The following is a 20,845-nucleotide window of genomic DNA, read 5'->3' on the forward strand; positions in this document are numbered from 1 at the left end:
CGCTACAGTGAGTACAAAAACCTAAACACTCTAGAAGCTAAATTGACTGGAAACAACTTCCACGGCCATCTAGTTCACCCCCCAGCGCAATGCAGGACATTCACAAATTCCTTCGCCCACACAGACCCAGTGACCCCTGCTTCATACCCAGAAGATGGCAAAAAAACCCTCCAGGATCACAGACCAAACTGGCCTGGAGAATTGCTAGGAAAAGTTGGAGGCCTCAGGAAAAGGGGAAGACCCAAATGGAAGTGGATCGACTCCCATCATGGAAGCCACGACCCTCAGTTTGCAAGACTGGAGCATAGGAGGTTTTGGAGGTCACTCATTCATGGGGTCACCAGAAAGCAGAAGCTATTTGATAGCATATAACCAGGGCTTTTTTTGAGCAGTTCCGGCTAGGGTTGCCAAGTCCAATTCAAGAAATATCTGGGGACTTTGGGGGTGGAGCCAGGAGACTTTGGGGGTGGAGCCAGGTGACATCGGGGGCAAAGCCAGGAACAAGGTGTGACAAGCATAATTGAACTCCAAGGGAGTTCTGGCCATCACACCTGGCCAGCACACCTTTTTAAATGTCTTCCTTTCATAGGAAATAATGAAGGATAGGGGCACCTTCTTTTGGAGCTCATAGAATTGGACCCCCTTGTCCAATCGTTTTGAAACTTGGGGGATACTTTGGGGAGAGGCACTAGATACTATACTGAAAATTTGGTGCCTCTACCTCAAAAGACAGCTCCCCCAGAGCCCCTGAATCTTCCAGATCAATTCCCCATTATACCCTATGAGAATCGATCTCCACATAGGGAATAATGAAGTGCTCAGCAGATTCCCCCCCCGACCCCCCGTTTCTGGTGACTCTGAAGCGAGGGATTGGACTCTACTCACACGAGTTGCAGCCAACTTCTTCCAAGAGGGCACCCCATTCCAAGAGGAAGCCTTTTCCATTGGAGACTGGAGCCTTCGGAGGAGGAAAGTCACATGGTGGCTTTGGGGGCGGGGCTTCCCCCCGCTGGCCAGCTGACTGGGGGTGGGAAGGAGACTGGGGAAGCAGAAGAACCCCCGCTGGGACCTGGGGATTGGCAAGCCGAGTTCCGGCTGGCTTGATGTCAGGGGGTGTGGCCTAATATGCAAAGGAGTTCCTGCTGGGCTTTTCCTACAAAAAAAACCCCTGTGTGAAACAATGGAGATGTCAGAGGGTGTGGCTTAAAATGCAACAGAGTTCCTGCTGGGTTTTTTCTACAAAAAAAGCCTTGCGTATAACACACACACACACACACAAATAATTTGGGGGGGAGGAGGTCGAGGAAAAATGCAAGTACTTGTAAACAGCCTAAATAATCTGGTTGATACGGGAAGGCACCAAGCTGATAGTTGGTGAGGTTATCATAGATGTAGACAGGGCTTTTTTGGTATAAATTAATTTGAATAATCTTCCACAACGCCTTGAGGAACTTCAAGATAGGTGTTACCGGGGGTTGTTTTTTCAGGACCGGATTGACATGTTTTTTGAAGGGGGGGGGTGCAAAATTAAAAAATGATGCCCCCTTATGGGCCATTCTTTCTTATGGTCCCATAGAATACAATGGACTCCATACCCAACGTGGCGCCCCCCCTCCGTCGGTGCTTGGGGCAGGCACCCCCCTCTGCCCCCGCCCCAGATCTGGCTGTGTGTTTTGTAGAAAAATAGGTGGTGAAGCTCATTAGCATAACTCATTAGCATATGCTTCCCCCCGCCAAAAGCAACCCGACAGAAGAAAGGAGAGCCCCGGGTGAGTGAGGCCTGCACCTACTATTCAATAGGCAAGGTAGGTGGGGAGGAGGAGGGGGAACCCTCAGAAAGGTTCAGGAGCTGCGCTCCTGTGAGCTCCTGCTGAATTCAAGGCCTGGGTGTAACATTTTACTTCCATGTAACCAGGGCTTTGTTTGTAGAAAAAGCCCAGCAGGAACTAATTTGCATATTAGGCCACACCCCTGATCACAGCTCTCATTCGCTATTGGTGGTGGAAGGCGCTGTCAAGACACAGCTGAGCCATGATGATCTGATAGGATTTCGAAGGCAAGAGATGTTTAGAAGTCGTTTGACATGGCTTGCCTTTGCAGTGGGCTCCCGTCCAAGTACTCACCAGAGATGACCCTGCTTAGCTTCTGAGATTTGATAGGGTTGCCAGCCTCCAGGTGGGGCCTGGAGATCTCCCGCTTTGACAAGTGATCTCCAGCTGCAGAGGTCGGCTCCCCTGGAGAAAATAGCTGCTTGGAAGGATGGACTCTAAGCCGGGTATTGGACCCTGCTGAGGCCCCTCCCCTCCCCAAACCCCGCCCACATCTTGGGTGCTTCACTTATTCCAGGGGTGCCCAACGGTAGCTCTCCAGATGTTTTTTGCCTACAACTCCCATCAGCCCCGGCCAGCATGGCCAGTGGCTGGGGCTGATGGGAGTTGTAGGCCGAAACATCTGGAGAGCTATCATTGGCCACCCCTGGCTTATGCTATTGCTGTATTTATTAATTTATTTACGTTATATTTATATCCTGCCCATTCCATACAGACTCAAGGCGGCCAACGGCATAAAATAGACAGCAAACAAAAACAATATTAAAACAATAAAACAATCAGATAAATACCAATGGTGCTACTTCAGGCAGATCATGTAATATTTTCTTTCTCATGCGCACAGACCCTGGGCAGTTAGTAATAAAAGCCCTATGGATCCAGATGTGGCGGCAGCCCTCTCCCATTAGATGCTGTATGCCATCCAAAACAGTTCAGTCTCGCAGGCCTTGCGGAACTGCGATAAATCCCGCAGGGCCTTGATGGCTTCTGGGTGGGTGTTCCAAAGCATTGGGGCCACAACCGAGAAGGCTCTTGCTCTGGTGGAGTTGAGCCTAGTCTCCTTTAGCCTAGGGACAGCCAGAAGATTTTGAGAGCTTGATCGCAGTGCTCTCTGGGGAACACGTGGGGCAAGGCGGTCCCGCAGATATGTAGGTCCTAGGCCGTATAGGGCTTTGAAGGTTAATACCGGGACCTTGAAACGGATTCGGTGCGCAACAGGCAGCCAGCGCAGCGCTCTCAGCACAGGCTGAATGTGCTCCTGACGAGGAAGCCCCATTAGTAGCCTGGCTGCGGCATTCTGCACCAGCTGCAGCTTCCGAATCTGAGTCAAGGGCAGCCCCATGTAGACAGCGTTACAGTAATCGATTCTTGAGGTGACCAAGGTGTGGCTCAGCATTGCTAAGTCGCTGCGCTCAAGGTAGGGACCAACTGCCGTGTTCGCCGAAGATGAAAAAAAGCCGCTCTGGCAGTGGCTGCTACTTGGGCCTCCATAGTTAAGGAGGACTCCAGGAGCACTCCCAAGCTCTTAACCCTCAACTCTGGTGTCAATGGTGCTCCATCAAAGGCTGGTAGAGGAATCACCTTTCCCGGGCCACTGCGACTTAGATAGAGAACCTCCGTCTTCGTTGGATTCAGCTTTAGCCGACTCAGCCTGAACCATGATACCACGGCTTGCAGCGCCAGGTCCAAATTCTCCGGGGCGCAGGCAGACCGGCCACCCATCAATAGATACAGCTGGGTGTCATCCGCATACTGATGGCAACCCAGCCCATACCTCCTGACCATCTGGGCAAGGGGGCGCATATAGATACTAAACAACATTGGGGAAAGAACAAATAAGTGAGTGTCTTTGAGAGTGCATTTCCCCAATCGCCACCCTTTGTCCCCAACCTTGGAGGAAAGAGGAGAGCCACTGTAAGGCAGACCCCTGTATCCCCACGTCGGCAAGACGGCTAGACAGCAGCTGTTGGTCGACTGTATCGAATGCAGCCGACAGGTCTAATAGGAGCCGTACTGCTGAGCCACCCTGATCCAGATGTCTTAGGAAGTTGTCCATGAGGACAACCAGCACCGTCTCTGTCCCGTGGCCTGGGCGGAAGCCGGACTGGAACAGGTCCAGTATGGAAGCATCCGCCAGGAAACCCTGTAACTGTGTCGCCACCGCCCTCTCTATAATTTTACCCCAAAAGGGCAGGTTTGACACTGGCCGATAGTTGGCCAAATTGGTCGGGTCTAAAGATGGTTTCTTCAAGAGAGGCCGGATCACAGCCTCTTTAAGAGGTGTGGGGAAGACCCCCCTCTAAGAGGGATCTGTTAACAATAGAACGAAGTGGAACACATAACGCCATCCGGCTAGCTTTTATCAGCCAGGACGGGCACGGATCCAAAACGCAAGTTGTAGGGTGCACAGAAATGAGAATCCTGTCAACTTCCTCCAGGCTGAGTGGGTCAAAGTGATCCAGAAATGGACCTGAAGACGTGCTCGGAGCCTCAAATTCACTTCCTGTTTCAACTGTGGCAGGGAGTGTTGGAGCAAGAATCTACATAAACCCAGTCTGACAGCTACAGTATGACAGCTGGTGATCTAGCTGCCAGGCTAGGTCACAGTGACCTGATCAGCAGACCGGCTTGAGCCGGCAGAAGCCAAGTGATGCAATCTGCTGAGTCAGCACGGCCAGGATTGGCTGCTTGGACTATATATGATCTGTGTGTGCATCACACAGGTCTCTCCCTGTGAGATGGTGGTTAGGCGAAGCACTTTGTCCGTGGAGGTGATATTGTATAGACTGCACAAGAGAGCACTTGTCGTGTATATATGTTAATACACCTTTTGGCACTAGTTGCACGTGTCTGCCTGATTTTCTTTCCTGAAGCCCTGTGTCGGGCAAGTCATCTCCCTCACTCTGCTACTCCCGCTCCGACAGGGTTATGGGCCCAGCACGCTTCCGCTGCGTGGAGGAGAGAGTTGCGAGTTGAGCTGACTGTGAGTTTGGAAAGAGCCGGAGGCGAGGAACGCCGGTGAAGGACACAGAAGCACCACCGTTCTCTGTTTGAGAGCCAGAGGGACGTCGGCAGCCAGCTGTGAGGAGGAGTCGGCACGATGGCTCAGCAACAGCTTGGAGTAGCCGTTGAGAAGCTCACCTCAGCCAACTACGCGGTGTGGAGCCTGAGAATGCAACACTACCTCAAGCGTGAAGGGCAATGGCTGTTCGTGAGTAACCCCCCTGCTGACTTATCTCCTGCCGAGACTGTGTTATCGGATAAGGCACTGGCCAACATAGTGCTATCTATAGGAGATGACCAGCTGGTTTATGTGCGAGGGAAGGACACTCCCAAGGCTGCCTGGGACGCGTTGAGTGCGGTGCATGTTAGCACCACTGCTGGTTCCCTCATGGCCTTGACAAGGAGGATGTTCCGCACCGTTATGCCGGCTGGAGGGTGTGTGAAAGATCACATCAAACGGCTAACGGACTGTTTCGTTGAGCTGGAGGCAAGAGGCAAGACTGTAGCTCCAGACGACAGAGTGTACATTTTGCTGTCGTCGTTGCCACCTGAGTACACTCCCCTGATAACTTCTCTGGAGACGGTGGACGTAGCGACCCTGACCATGGAATACGTCTGTGCCCACCTGCTTGACTTCCAAGAGAGAATTGCGGCCGTGAGCTGTCCGGGGGTGTCGGCCGGGCAGCGTGCTGTTATCGGTGTGTCCGGGAAGACAGCCAAGAATGAGCCAGCTTTTGCTGCTGGCAGGCGTCCGAAGGTGGAGGAAGTGGAGCCGACTGCGTATGCAGTCCGTCGCTGCTATGGATGCGGGTCGTCGCAGCACCTGCTCCGAGCTTGCCCTGAGAGGGAGAAGAGGCGGGGGCGTGTGCGGCGAGAGCGGAGGACCGCCAGCCCGTGTGAGGAAGCAACCCGGCTGGTCACGTCTGCAGTAGAGAGCACAGGGTCTGCTTGGATTTTAGACTCCGGGGCAACGAGCCATCTCTGCTGCGAGAAGGAGTTGTTGAAAAACATTGACAGTCCTGAGCATAAGTATGTGAGATTGGCTGATGGGACCACTGCCAATTCTGTTTGCTCAGGCAATGTGGAATTTCCTGCACTGAAATGTATGTTGCAAAATGTGTTGTATGTACCCTCACTGCAGTCTAACCTGTTGAGTGTTAGCACACTGTTTGACCAGGGATACCAGGTGAGATTTGAGAAAACCTGCTGCAAAATCCTGGGAGGTGGGGGAAAGTTGCTTGTGACAGGAAAGAGGGAAGGTAAACTGTATGTGGTCCAGAGTGATTGTGCCCAGGTGGCTCAGGTGTCGAATGAGCCTGTGCACAATAATTGTATACATTTGCTCCATAGGAGACTTGGGCACTGCGGATTTAGGGCGTTAAAGAAAACCCTGGAGCTTGTGCCTAGTTTGAAAGTAAATCCTTGCAAATGTTACTTGGATTGCCAGGTCTGCAAGAAGACCAAAAGCAAGGCGTGTGCTGTTGCTAAAGAAAGCTCAAGGGAAAGCACACGAGCCCTGGAACTAGTCCATTTAGACGTTATTGGCCCATTGCCAAAGAGTCTGTCGGGGAGGAGATACTGCTTGGTGGCCACCGACGACCACACGAGGTACGCGTGGGTTTTCACCATGGTGCATAAGTCTGAGGTGTATAAGACATTCACCAAGTGGGTCAAAGCAGTGGAGAGACAATTAGGGGTTAATCTCCTGGCTGTACAAACCGACAGAGGGGGGGAATTCTTATCTAACCAGATGAAACGTTGGCTGGAGAATAAGGGCATTGCCCACCGTCTGACGAACCCAGCAACGCCCCAAGAACATGGGCTATCCGAGCGAACAGGCGCCGTGTTACAAACATTAATGCACAGCATGCTCGAGGATGCAAAGCTGCCAATTCGTTATTGGGCGGAAGCGATGCATTGCTCGGCATACGTACATAATAGGGTTTGGTGTAAGCCTGTAAATGATTTGCCTTATAAGCGGCTATATAACCACTGCCCAGATTTGAGCTTTCTGAGGGTATTTGGAACCCAAGCCTGGGTGAATATTCCTCTGAAACATAGAAGGAAAGGAGGTGACCGGGCAGTGAGCCTAACCTTTCTGGGCTACCAGCCAGAAACCAAATCATATCGCTTTTGTGATAAGCGGGCGAAGCTAACCTTTAGTAGGTCCGCTGGATTTAGTGAGTCCAGCTGGGCAAGATTGCACTCTACGGAAAGAGACCTGGGAATGCTGCCAAGTACTGATAAGAATGTTGGAGCGCAGCCCAGAACTCCAGCCCAGGAGGTGGCACCCAGTGGGGCTGGAGAAGGTGAGCCGAATGCTGGCACAGAGCCTGACGAGCAGAGTCAGGAGGCAGAGCCTCAAATGCAGGAACTGGAGGTAAAGTGTGAGAGTCAGGAGGTTCAACACCCAATTACAGGGGCAGAGCAACCAGCCCAGGAGGTGGGAACAGAGCAACCCGAAGAAGACAAAGCTGGTCCAAGCACAGGGCCACGGGTGTCTGCCAGGTCCACCAAAGGCCAACGTCCCGCTAGGTACAAGTGTCCCTATGTCACTCTGACTGTCAATCCAGACCCACCCGGATTTGAGGAAATGTTAAAAGAAAAGGCTAAGAAATGGAAAGCCTGGGTGGCAGAGTGCGAGGCAAGGGAGAAGGAGGCTGAAGCCAAGCGTCTGAAAGAGCTGGCTGAACAGGAACACGATGATGTGTTTTACAATCATGATGAGTTCCTGAACGAATTCCGGAAAGGGTTCCGAGCTACGTAAATATGAACTGTAATGTTGCTGGTGGACATGTATGTAAACTGTGTAAAGTGTTTTGGTGCACTGGGTTTAAATAGATTAGGAGGTGTGTTGGAGCAAGAATCTACATAAACCCAGTCTGACAGCTACAGTATGACAGCTGGTGATCTAGCTGCCAGGCTAGGTCACAGTGACCTGATCAGCAGACCGGCTTGAGCCGGCAGAAGCCAAGTGATGCAATCTGCTGAGTCAGCACGGCCAGGATTGGCTGCTTGGACTATATATGATCTGTGTGTGCATCACACAGGTCTCTCCCTGTGAGATGGTGGTTAGGCGAAGCACTTTGTCCGTGGAGGTGATATTGTATAGACTGCACAAGAGAGCACTTGTCGTGTATATATGTTAATACACCTTTTGGCACTAGTTGCACGTGTCTGCCTGATTTTCTTTCCTGAAGCCCTGTGTCGGGCAAGTCATCTCCCTCACTCTGCTACTCCCGCTCCGACAGGGAGGTCGTGATGGAGCGGTGAGACCTTATCTGCGAAAAAACTCGCAAAAGCCTCACAGCTGATTTCCAATTCCCTAACATTTGATCTGCCTTGCGGTAGGGCAGTTAAGGACCAAATTGTACTAAATAATTGTGCAGGGCATGAGGTCGCAGATGCAATCTGGGCCACAAAGTAAGCTTTCTTTGTGGTCTTGACTGCCACCTCATAGGTCCACATAAATGATCTATAAGATGTTCTCATCGCTTCGTCCTAAGTACGCCGCCACCGTTTCTCTAGTCGTCTAAGCTGCCGCTTCATCGGCCGCAATTCTGGAGTGTACCACGGTGCAAGTTGTGAGCGGGGGCAAAGAGGACGCCTAGAAGAAGAAGACGATATTGGATTTATATCCCGCCCTCCACTCCGAAGAGTCTCAGAGCAGCTCACAATCTCCTTTACCTTCTTTCCCCCCACCCCACAACAGACACCCTGTGAGGTAGATGAAGTTATTGGATTTATATTCCGCCCTCCACTCCGAAGAGTCTCAGAGCGGCTCACAATCTCCTTTACCTTCCCCCCCTCACAACAGATACCCTGTGAGGTAGATGAAGATATTGGATTTATATCCCGCCCTCCACTCAGAAGAGTCTCAGAGCTGCTCACAATCTCCTTTACCTTCCTCCCCAATAGACACCCTGTGAGGTGGGTGGGGCTGAGAGGACTCTCACAGCAGCTGCCCTTTCAAGGACATCCTCTGCCAGAGCTAGGGCTGACCCAAGGCCATCTCAGCAGGTGCAAGTGGAGGAGCGGGGAATCCAACCCAGTTCTCCCAGATAAGAGAGCTCTGGCTGACCCAAGGCCATTCCAGCAGGTGCAAGTGGAGGAGTGGGGAATCAAACCCGGTTCTCCCAGATAAAAGAGCTCTGGCTGACCCAAGGCCATTCCAGCAGCTGCAAGTGGAGGAGTGGGGAATCAAACCCCATTCTCCCAGATAAGAGTCAGCACACTTAACCACTACACCAAACCGGCTCTCCTTCTAAGGCATCTGCTTCTAAGGAACTGGATTTTTAAAAATCTTTTTACAGCAGGCAGTGTTTGTGTGGGGTGTGTGTGTGTATGAATGGAACCTTTTTCCAGCTGCGTTGGTTTAATCACGTATTATGAGCCTTTGTTGAACTAACTTCTAGGAGTGGTTCACAAGTTACTAATGATGATTATTGCCACACATGTATTTCGATAAATGTAGGTTGCATATACACTCATTGTGTAAAGTGTCATTGCTATTCCAGTGATTTTGGCTTTAATTATCCCCTGGAGGAAATGGCTGCTTTGAAGGGTGGCCTCTATGGCATTATACCCTGCTGAGGCCCCTCCCCTCCCCAAACCCCGCCCTCTCCTGGCTCCGCCCCTCCAAAATCTCTAGGTATTTTCCAACACAGTCCCGCCAACCCTACGATCCGTTTGAGCCATCCAAATCTCTAAAGCCATCTTCTACAGTCGAAACTTTCCAGTTCATGCTGTGTCATGAGAAAACCACACAAACGCTGTTTATCTGTGATGTATCTACTACGTTCTTATCTTCTCCTTCTTCCAAGCAGCTGCTATGCAAGGTTGTTCCGCTTAAAAAAAAAAAAAAAAAAATTGTATCAGTAGGGTTGCCAAGAAACATCTCAAGAAACATCTGGGGACTTTGGGGGTGGAGCCAGGAGCAAGGGTGTGGCAAGCACAACTGAACTCCAAAGGGCGTCCTGGCCATCACATGCAATGGGACTGCACGCCTTTTAAATGCCTTCCCTCCATTGGAAATAATGAAGGTTAGGGCACCTTCTTTGGGGGCTCACAGAATTGGACTCCCTGGCCCAATCTTTTTGAAACCTGGAGGGGGGGGTATTTTGAGAAGAGGCACCGGATGCTATGCTGAAAATTTGGTGCCTCTACCTCAAATAACAGCCCCCCCCCCCCGAGTCCCAAATACCCATGGATCAATTATCCATTATACCCTATGGGAATTGGTCTCCATGGGGTCTAATGAAGTTCTCCTACTAGGAGCGGCTCACAATCTTCTCTACCTTCCTCCCCTACAACAGACACCCTGTGAGGTAGATGAAGATATTGGATTTATATCCCGCCCTCCACTCCGAAGAGTCTCAGAGCGGCTCACAATCTCCTTTACCTCCCCCCCCCCACAACAGACACCCTGTGAGGTAGATGAAGATATTGGATTTATATCCCGCCCTCCACTCCGAAGAGTCTCAGAGCGGCTCACAATCTCCTTTACCTCCCCCCCCCCACAACAGACACCCTGTGAGGTAGATGAAGATATTGGATTTATATCCCGCCCTCCACTCCGAAGAGTCTCAGAGCGGCTCACAATCTCCTTTACCTCCCCCCCCCCACAACAGACACCCTGTGAGGTAGATGAAGATATTGGATTTATATCCCGCCCTCCACTCCAAAGAGTCTCAGAGTGGCTCACAATCTCCTTTCCCTTCCTCCCCCACAACAGACACCCTGTGAGGTAGATGAAGATATTGGATTTATATCCCACCCTCCACGCCAAATCTCAGAGTGGCTCACAATCTCCTTTACCTTCCTCCCCCACAACAGACACCCTGTGAGGTGGGTGGGGCTGGAGAGGGCTCTCACAGCAGCTGCCCTTTCAAGGACAACCTCTGCCAGAGCTATGGCTGACCCAAGGCCATTCCAGCAGCTGCAAGTGGAGGACTGGGGAATCAAACCCGGTCCTCCCAGATAAGAGTCCACACACTTAACCACTACACCAAACTGGCTCTCCACACCAAACTGGCTCTCCGACAAACACAATTACAGATTATCATTTTTTAAAAAAACTTAAAACATGCTTAAAATGTTAGGACTTGTTGGCCTTAAAGGCGCTTTCTTTGTATTTCTCCCATGGGATCCAGGGAACTGGGCAAAGGAAACTTTGGCTCTTTCCTTCTTTCCCCAAGGGATGAGGAGGGGAAGGAGCCTCAGCCAACAGAAGGAAGAGAGGCTTGGCTCAGTAGCTCTGCTGTGCAATTGAGAGAGCCTGGCAAAGCAAGCTCTCCCTCCCTCCTTCCTCCCCAAGGGAGGAGCCTCAGCCAATGGAGAAAATAGAGGCTTTGCTCTGTAGCTCCTGTCTGATCGAGCAAGCCTTGCAACACAAGCTGTGATGCAGAAGGAAGCAAGAGAGATGGAAGCAGATGAATGTTTGACAGCCCTGGCTTAGAGAGCATAGGAAAGCTTACATTCTGAATAAAACTTTTTTTAAAAGGTAGAGGTAGTCCCCTGTGCAAGCGCTATTCGTTTCCGACTCGGGTGACGTTGCTTTCACAATGTTTTCATGGCAGCCTTTTTACGGGGTGGTTTGCCCTTGCCTTCCCCAGTCATCTACGCTTTCCCCTCAGCAAGCGGGGTACTCAGTTTGACTGACCTTGGAAGGATGGAAGGCTGAGTCAACCTCGAGCCGACTACTTGAACCCAGCTTCCGCCGGGATCGAACTCAGGTCGTGAGCAGAGTTTAGGACTGCAGTACTGCAGTTTTACCACTCTGTGCCATGAGGCTTACATTCTGAATAAAACTTAGTTGGTCTTAAGGGTATAACTTGTCTACTGCTTTGTTCTGTTGTTTGTTCTATTCTTCTACCCCGGGGTGGCCAACGGTAGCTCTCCAGATGTTTTTTGCCTACAACTCCCATCAGCCCCAGCCAGCAAGCCCACTGTGACGTCAAGACTCGCTGCCTTCTGGGTAACGTTTGCTGGTAGCCAACCTGTTTTTTGTTTTTTGTTTTGGACGGGTTAACGGGAGAAGAGCGTCATCCATTTGACCGACAGGTCGCTCAGCCTGTCACAGGAGCCCTAAACCCGGAGAGGCGGGAGGAACCTTGGCAGTATCCAATGGGAGCCTAATTCTGAGAGAAGAGGGCGGGGATGGTGTTGTCGGACGGAACGGCTGACAACTCGTTGGAGAGGTTGTGGGGGGCTCTAATTCCGGGTCCCGGGGGTGGGTTGGGGTGGGGGGTCGCAGTAGCAGAGGCCCGCTGCCGCCCCACTTGGAGTCTGGCTGAGGGGCTGGGCCAGGACCATGAGTTTGGTCTCGAGGTGGGTACCAAACGGGGGTGGGGAGGCGGGGGAAGCCACGAATGGCTTCTTGTTGCCATGGCAACGCTTGTTGCTATGGTAATTCAACGGTTTCGTTCGCCTGGACGGCGGCGGCGCGCGCTGGTTTCGCTTGGCGGGCGACGCTGCGCTTTGTGGGGAAAAGGGAAGGGAAGGGGGGGGAGGTTTGCCTTCCTGCATTATTCTTGCATCCCCCCAAAAAATGTTTGGACGGGTTACTCTGCACTCAGGGAAGGGCAGAGGAGGTGAATGCGGAATGGAATGATTGCAGCTGGACAGAAGACGTTGCAGAGTGGCCAGCGTTTTAGGCCAGGGGTGGGCAAACTTGCTTAATGTAAGAGCCACATAGAATAAATGTCAGATGTCTGAGAGCTGCAAGACATGAACATCAGATGTTTGAGCAAAGGGAGGGAAGGAAGGAAGAAAGGAGGGCGGGAAGGAGAGAAGGAGGGAGGGGAGGAAAGAAGGAGAGAAGGAAGGAGGGAGGGGAGGAAAGAAGGAAGCAGGAAGGAAAGGAGGGAAGGAAGGAAGGAGAGAAGGAGAGATGGAAGGAGGGAGGAAAAGAGGGAAGGAAGAAGGGAGGGAAGGATGGAAGGAGAGAAGGAAGGAGGGAGGAAAGGAGGGAGGGAGGGAAGAAAGAAGAGGAGGAGGGAGGGAAGGAAGGAGGGAGGAAAGCAGAGAAGGAAGGAGGGAGGAAAAGAGGGAAGGAAGGAGGGAAGGAAAGGAGGAAGGAGAGAAGGAAGGAGGGAGGAAAAGAGGGAAGGAAGGAAAGAAGGAGGGAGGGAGGAAAGGAGGGAGGGGAAGAAGGGAGGGAAGGAAGGAAAGAAGGACGGAAGGAAGGAGGGAGGAAAGGAAGGAGGGAAGAAAGAAGAGGAGGAGGGAGGGAAGGAAGGAAAATAGATGGGGGAGAAGGGAGGGAGAGAGGGGGAAAGAAAGTGACTTTAAATTCATTCTCCAAGCCAGATAGATAGGTAGGTAGGTAGATAGATAGATAGAGGAGGGAGAGATGGAATGAAAGCAACTTTAACTTTAAATGCATTCTCCAAGCCACTGGCTATCTTGGCTTGGAGAAGTGATGTAAAGAGAGAAATGCCTTCTCCATCTGGCCAAAAGGGCTGTGGGAGCTTTGAGAGCCACACAATATGTGCAGCTGTCCCGAGCCACAGTTTGGCCACCCATTTTCGATGTTTATCCAGAGCAGAGGTGGCCAAACTTGCTTAATGTATGAGCCACATAGAATAACTGTCAGATGTTTGAGAGCCGCAAGACATGAATGTCAGATGTTTGAGAGTTGGAAAGGAAGGAAAACAGATTTGGGGGGGGGGGGAGAGGAAGAAAGAAAACAACTTTAAATGCGTTCTCCAAGCCGCTGGTTGACTTGGCTTGGAAAGTGATTTCAGGAGGCAAGAGCCACACAATATGTGTGAAAGAGCCACAGGTGGCTCCCAAGCCGCAGTTTGACCACCCCTGATCCAGAGCAACTGAAGAAGTGACAAGTGACTAGTGACTCACGAAAGCTCATGCCCTGCCACAAATTTTGTTAGTCATCAAGGTGCAACTGGACTCCTGCTCTTTAATACCATGGTCCTCACGGTTTATTTAGATGGCAATCATAAACCATCACCAGTGGTCTGACCTAGCCTCAGATCGCAAAGCATGGAGGCACACCATCCACCAGGCTGTCTCTTCCTTTGAGAACGCACACATAGCTGGTCTTGAGGACAAAAGGAGATTGAGGAAGAATCGCACTGCTACAGCACCAACCCCAAATCAGACTTTTCCCTGCAGCCACTGTGGCCGGACCTGCCTGTCCCGCATTGGTCTTGTCAGCCACCAGCGAGCCTGCAGCAGACGTGGACTGCTGCACCCTTCTTAAATCTTCGTTCGCGAAGTCAAGCCGAGAGAGACATAAACAACTTTTCTGAAAATCCTACCTGGGCCTATTCAGTTGGGCTTGCTGCCAGGAAATGTTTGGATTCTGTTGCTTACTTAAAGAACTCCCCCCCCCCCCCGCCCCCACAAAAATAACAAGACAATAAGATAAAAGTTCACCAATTAAAATACATTATTCGTGAAAACAAAGTACAAAAATCAACCACAAGTGAAAGGAATTAGCAGTAGTTGGGGGAAAAATGCTCATTCAAACCTGTCCGATGTTGCAGGTGTTCAACGCCTTGATTTGTTCAAAAGTTGTCTCTCTGGTTGAGGTGGCAGGCGTCATATCCCACTGGCTGACCCTATGCCACAATACCACCTCTGCTGAAATACTGATGTTCAGTATGAACCTTTACAAGTTCTAGAACAGGGGGGGCCATGTGGCTCTTTCATACATACGGTGTGGCTTTTGCCACCCCCATTGCCCCATTGGCTGCCCCCCGGAGAAGGCATTTGTCTCTTTAAATCGCTTATCCAAGCCAAGCCATTTAAGGTTGACGTTGCTTTCTTTCCACATATGGTAGCCGAGCCACAGTTTGGCCACCCCTGTTCTAGAACTTGTAAAGGTTCATACTTTTAAGGGGAAGATCTTGTGCTTTCTATTACTGATTTGTGTGTCTTTTTTTGTATTCTAGAGCGGAGCTTGCTGCCGAGAAATCAAAGAGAAAGAAGAGAAGAGAATTAACTGAACAGCAGAAGCAAGAAATAAAAGACACTTTTGAGTTGTTTGACACAGATAAAGATAAAGCTATAGATTATCATGAGCTAAAGGCAATATTTTCCTCTTAATCTGACATTTTGTTTGATAGTAGTTGGTTTCTAAATGCTTCCGCTCTTAGTAGGGTAGGTGTTCAACTATGCTCAGCTGTGAATACTTATTCTCTGAGAGAAAATAACTGTAGGACAAGAATGCAGGGGAAGTAGCTGCACTTTAACATCAGCAGGTTTGGTAATAGAGCAGTGCTAGGGTCTAAGGGTGACGTTGCATGCCACAGTGAAAATGGATACTGGTTAAAAGTTCTACTATGTACTCTCTTTTGCCTTGCAAGATATGAGGCAACTGCATATGGTGATGTATGTTTCTGTGATACACATTCAATGAATAAGGGCAGGTTGCTGACTAATGAGATAAAAACCAAGTGTGATGTCATAGTATTTGTATAGGTCTTCAGTTTTTAGTATTTTGCATAGATTATCTGCAGGACCCATACAATAGCCCTGTAGGGTAGACCAGTATTACCCCCATATTGTTGTTGAGGCAGAAGAGAGCAAGTGGCTTTCATAGGACCAGGCAGTGAATTCATATATGAAATAACATTTGAATTGGGCCCTGAGCTCACAGACTTAACTGTTATGCTGTAACAGCTCTTGAATTTGAGTTTTTAATATTTCCTCATTTCTGCTGTGATGTATGTATGAAGCAGCCTAAAGGCAGAGGTGCTGAAAGCTAGGAGTGGAAGAGAGATTCAAGGTTTGTGTCTGTGTATAATGAAATATATGTATGTGCGCCAGAGAGAGATCTCAGATCTGGAGGAAAAATGCTACTGTTTCCATTCAAACTTAAAGTCCACAGACCGCAGAAGTCAGCAGGCTCTAGTGGTGTAACCCTGCTTAAATTGCACACTCTTGCTATCATATTATAGGTGTTTTGTCAGATACTTGTTAAGAGTTAGTGTTTGCATGGTGTTGTTATTAAATGGTCTAAATATCTTATCCCCTTAATACAAACAACATTCTAATTCTTAAGATGTAGTGATGCCATTTTTTCCACTGCCTCTTGGTTTGGTCATTGAAATATGATCCTTAATATATTAAGTTGTCACGAGTTAAATGGCAATGTCCAAATATAGGCCAACTTTGCAAAAGGATGATACTGTAAACACTCTTATTTTCTGGTAAACCCCCCCTCCCAGTATGCACACTTCATTAACCCTGTAGATCTTTACTTCAGTTTATTGTGTAAAAATAAGTAGCATTCCCTTTCAGTGTTAAACCTTAAGCGTCGATGCCTTTCTCTTTTTTCCCCAAAAGGTGGCAATGAGAGCCTTAGGTTTTGATGTTAAAAAGGCAGATGTGTTGAAGATACTTAAAGATTATGATCGAGCAGGGACTGGGAAAATCACCTTTGAAGATTTTAATGAAGTTGGTAGGTACCAACTTTAGCTTGGAGAAACGTCGACTGAGGGGTCACATGATGGAGGTTTACAAGATTATGCATGGGATGGAGAAGGTAGAGAAAGAAGTACTTTTCTCCCTTTCTCACAATACGAAAACTTTTGGACACTCAATGAAATTGCTGAGCGGTCAGGCTAGAACGGATAAAAGGAAGTCCTTCACCCAAAGGGTGATTAACACATGGAATTCACTGCCATAGGAGGTGGCGGCGGCTACAAGCATAGGCAGCTTCAAGAGGGGATTGGATAAACATATGGAGGAGAGGACAATCAGTGGCTATTAGCCACAGCGTATTGTTGGAACTCTCTGTCTAGGGCAGTGATGTTCTGTATTCTTGGTGCTTGGGAGGGCATCTAGTGTTTTGACCCCACTGGTGGACCTCCTGATGGCACCTGGGGGTTTTTTTGCCACTGTGTGACACAGAGTGTTGGACTGGATGGGCTATTGGCCTGATCCAACATGGCTTCTCTTATGTGACACACAGTGTTGGACTGAATGGGCCATTGGCCTGATCCAACATGGCTTCTCGTATGTTCTTACTGGATATATGTATCAACATGGAAAAAAAAACTAGCAAAAAGCAACCGCTAGAAGCTTAGGTAATCTGCTTCTTGATGTACAAGTATGCTAGGGGTAGCAGTGCCAAGCCTTTACTTAATGAACTGCTTAAAAGGTTTTTCCTACCTTTCAATTTTTTTATAGTAACTATTTTTAGAAATATTTTATATTCTCTCTTTTTTAATATAATTGTTAATATAAATTTAAAAGCAATTGTACCTCAGTTTTGCTGTAGTATTTATAGATTTAACAATTGCAACATTGTTTAATGAATTTAATGAAGAGAGACAGTTTGGTGCAGTGGTTAAGTGTGCGGAGTCTTATCTGGAAGAATATATAAATAAATCAAAATATAAATCAAAATATAAAGAACCGGGTTTGATTCCCTGCTCCTCCACTTGTACCTGCTGGAATGGCCTTGGGTCAGCTATAGCTCTGGCAGAGGTTGTCCTTGACAGGGCAGCTGCTGTGAGAGCCCTCTCAGCCCCACCCACCTCACAGGGTGTCTGCTGTGGGGGTGGAAGATAAAGGAGATTGTGAGCTGCTCTGAGACTCTGAGATTCAGAGTGGAGGGTGGGATATAAATCCAATATCATCATCGTCATCAATTTCCGTTGCAATAGAATCAAAGTGTGAGTGTGTCCTAACCATGAACATTGCCATTCCAATGTTTGTGCAGTTTGTGATGAAAACATGTCCATCTCTTGTGCAGAATACCAGTGGAGTTGTCATGGCAATCGGTCAACCTCAAAAACCTGAAGAAGTAGACTTATGGTTGAACAGAGCTCCTGTTTATTTACGTAGAATACATTATCCATGTACTTAAGGCTCTCAGTCTCCTTTAAGATAGAAAGGAGAGGAACCTCTTAAATGATTTGAGTTAGAGAGCCTAGGGCGCCTAGGATGATAAAAATTTTGCCAACAAAAAATATCTTTATGGAAGCCTCAATACCTTGTTTCCCTATTTTAGTGACAGACTGGATACTCGACAGAGACCCCCACGAAGAGATACTTAAAGCCTTTAAATTGTTTGATGATGATGATTCTGGTAAAATAAGCTTGAGAAACTTACGTCGAGTAGCTAGAGAACTTGGGGAAAACATGACTGATGAAGAACTTCGGGCTATGATTGAAGAATTTGATAAAGATGGCGATGGAGAAAGTAAGTACTGAATGTAAATCTTTATTATTTTTATTATTATTATTATTATCTGTTTATTTATATTCTGCCCATTCCCCATAGGGGCTCAGAGCGGAGCACAACATGGATAATAAAATTACAATAAAATCAACATAACAATAAAACAACATAACAGTAAAAACCGATTACGATGTTCAGTCCAACAGAATAGTTCAACAGGACCAAGATGGTATGGCAATACAATGCAGCAAAACAGCGCAGTAGGGTAGTACAGTAGGGGAGGCCAACCAATCTAGTGAATAGATGCCTGCCACCTCACCCAACGACTTGGCGGAACAGCTCCGTTTTACAGGCCCTACGAAAGGCTAACAAGCCAGGTAGGGCCCGGATCTCCATAGGGAGCTGATTCCACCAGGTTGGGGCCAGGACTGAGAAGACCTGGCCCTGGTAGAGGCAAGATGGGCATCTCTTGGGCTGGGGACAGTCAGAAGATCTTGGGGGGCCGAGCGAAGTAACCTCCGGGGCATATATGGGAAGAGATGGTCCCGTGGGTATGTTGGTCCCAGGCAGCGTAAGGCTTTAAAAGTCAGAACTCTGTTCTGTTTATACGCTGTTCTTGAATCTGAGAAGAACAAAACAAAGCAAGCACATTTAATTCACTTGCTTTGTGATAATTTGATGATAAGACCTGGTTGGATTGGCCATTTAGGAACCTTCCTGTCTGCAAACTCCCCATTCATCTGTAAATGAAATTATATTCCTTCCTGTTCTAACGTTAAATTCTTTGACACGTTATGAATTTGTGTCTGATTATTGCAGTGGCCACTTCTCTGATTTTATAGTTAAAAAGGTAAAGGTAGTCCCCTGTGCAAGCACCAGTCATTTCCAACTCTGGGGTGATGTCGCATCACGACGTTTTCAAGGCAGACTTTTTACGGGGTGGTTTGCCCTTGCCTTCCCCAGTCATCTACACTTTCTCCCCAGCAAGTTGGGTACTCATTTTACTGACCTTGGAAGGATGGAAGGCTGGGTCAACCTTGAGCCGGCTACCTGAACCCAGCTTTTGCTGGGATCGAACTCAGGTCATGAGCAGAGAGTTCGGATTGCAGTACTGCAACTTTACCACTCTGCGCCACAGGGCTTATAATTTTATAGTTAGCAGTGGCTTATTGTTGCTTTACCGCCATGTTGAATCTTTGCCGTATAAATCATCGTAACATAAATGTGGAATCCAGAAACTAAAAACTACCATTTGTTATCATAAATAAATTGTACTACAGAATCTGTCATTTCAGAAGGCCTGATAAGGTATTATGGTGATCCATTCTTGTAAATACTTGACAAATCATGATGGCTCATTTTTACTTAAAAATACTTAGCCCTTCCGTGCTCTCTTATATGTAAAAGTACTTCATTACAAATTGAGCTCCTTTAGTAATACCAGGCTATCTTAATTTCCTTTACATTCTTCTTGGGTTTATGCTTGCATACCAAGCTATTCTGTTCAAAAGGTGCTGAGTGGACGTTCTGATTTACCTCTTTTTTTGAGAGAGAGAGAGAGAGAGGATTTCTCTGACATTGCCAAAAAAGAACTGATTTAATATAGATATAGAAAGACAAACAGATATTCTCAGTTTTCCAGACCATTTCTCTTCAGCAAACAGTAGATACATATGCTTCCGCTGCCTGTCTATACTTTCTTGAATCTCACAACACGAGAAGGGCCTTTACTTTAGCTAGGAGTATGTCCCTGCCATCTGCATTAGTAGAGGGGAGGTATAAAGGGACTTCTTATGCACTTAGGCTCTGTTTCTGCCTGAAAAAGATTCTCTGGAGCATGTATTTTTTTAATTGTTCTTTTCATACGGCAAGCTAAAGGGAAATTATTAGCTCGCTGCTGGAAAGGTTCCCTGGTAGATCAAATAAACTCAAAGTAGATTATCTTCTGTCAGATAGGAACCACCAAACAACAAGGCAGTTGGCTAGGTTCTGTTCCCAGGTTTATAAAGAACGCAAAAAGTGAGACAAATTGGCCAAACTGTAAATCTTTTAACAAATTTTAAAGTGACTTTTTAAAATGGTATAAAGGGTTAAATAATAATCTTTTAAATTCTTTTTTTTTTTAACTTTCATAACCCTCAAATTTTAACATGTAGATTCCTTGTGGAACTTTTTATAAGGTACTCTTAAGGTTCTAGATGACTAAAATGTTCTGATCAATGACTGTAATAATAAACTGAACTGAACTGATTTAATATACAAACTCTTCTATATACTGTACATTTATTTATTGTTGTTGTTTTTTTTACAGTCAACCAGGAGGAATTTATTGCCATCATGGCTGGAGATGTTTAACATTGTAAGGAAAGAACCGAACTTAGCACAAAAAGAAAAGATTGTCGGGTTTCAGCACTGAAGCTGCCACCTTTTCGTTTTAGTTAATTTCTGTACCAGGAGCCATGCAAAAAATAATTTTCCCTCAAAGGACCAAAAGAAACACAAAGTATATGTATTAAAGTTAATATTTTCTATCATCAAATTTTAGAATATAAAGCAGTGTTGCGTTTGAGTAATCATTTGTAAGATAGCTTTGTACGAGAAATTTAAATCACAGTATAAAACCTTTTGAAAGTTGACATTATTTTAGCATTAGCTGTGGCCTTAGTTTTTATATAAGAGTTTAACAGACATCCATTTTAATAAAGGCATCTTTTTATATTTTATGAGCCTTGTTGGAGTCTTTAATTCAAATGTAATTCTTATAATAAAACTGCTTAAATGCCATTTTAACCATTTACATGGTATTTCCATTGCATGTTTATAATAGTCGAAGTTTCCTTTCAGTGGAAAATAGATT

At 47.6% G+C, this 20,845-nt stretch overlaps 1 protein-coding gene across 1 annotated transcript; it reads left to right on the forward strand.

Moving 5' to 3' along the window:
* The first annotated feature begins 11,946 nt into the window (after positions 1-11,946).
* Positions 11,947-20,711, forward strand: LOC132576640 (centrin-3-like). The gene is made up of 5 exons (XM_060246006.1): positions 11,947-12,161; positions 14,750-14,885; positions 16,146-16,260; positions 17,818-18,009; positions 20,300-20,711. The coding sequence occupies exons 1-5, from the start codon at positions 12,145-12,147 to the stop codon at positions 20,341-20,343; spliced, it is 504 nt and encodes a 167-aa protein (XP_060101989.1). The 5' UTR covers positions 11,947-12,144; the 3' UTR covers positions 20,344-20,711.
* The last annotated feature ends 134 nt before the right edge of the window (positions 20,712-20,845 follow it).

This window comes from Heteronotia binoei, chromosome 8, assembly GCF_032191835.1.
Source record: "Heteronotia binoei isolate CCM8104 ecotype False Entrance Well chromosome 8, APGP_CSIRO_Hbin_v1, whole genome shotgun sequence".
Classification (NCBI taxonomy): domain Eukaryota; kingdom Metazoa; phylum Chordata; class Lepidosauria; order Squamata; family Gekkonidae; genus Heteronotia; species Heteronotia binoei.

What these genes read in the sequence shown, in the direction of transcription:
- LOC132576640 (XM_060246006.1), top strand. An exon ending in TGAAGATTTTAATGAAGTTG is followed by an intron (nt 16,261 to 17,817) that starts GTAGGTACCAAC and finishes TCCCTATTTTAG; the next exon opens with TGACAGACTGGATACTCGAC. An exon ending in TAAAGATGGCGATGGAGAAA is followed by an intron (nt 18,010 to 20,299) that starts GTAAGTACTGAA and finishes TTTTTTTTACAG; the next exon opens with TCAACCAGGAGGAATTTATT.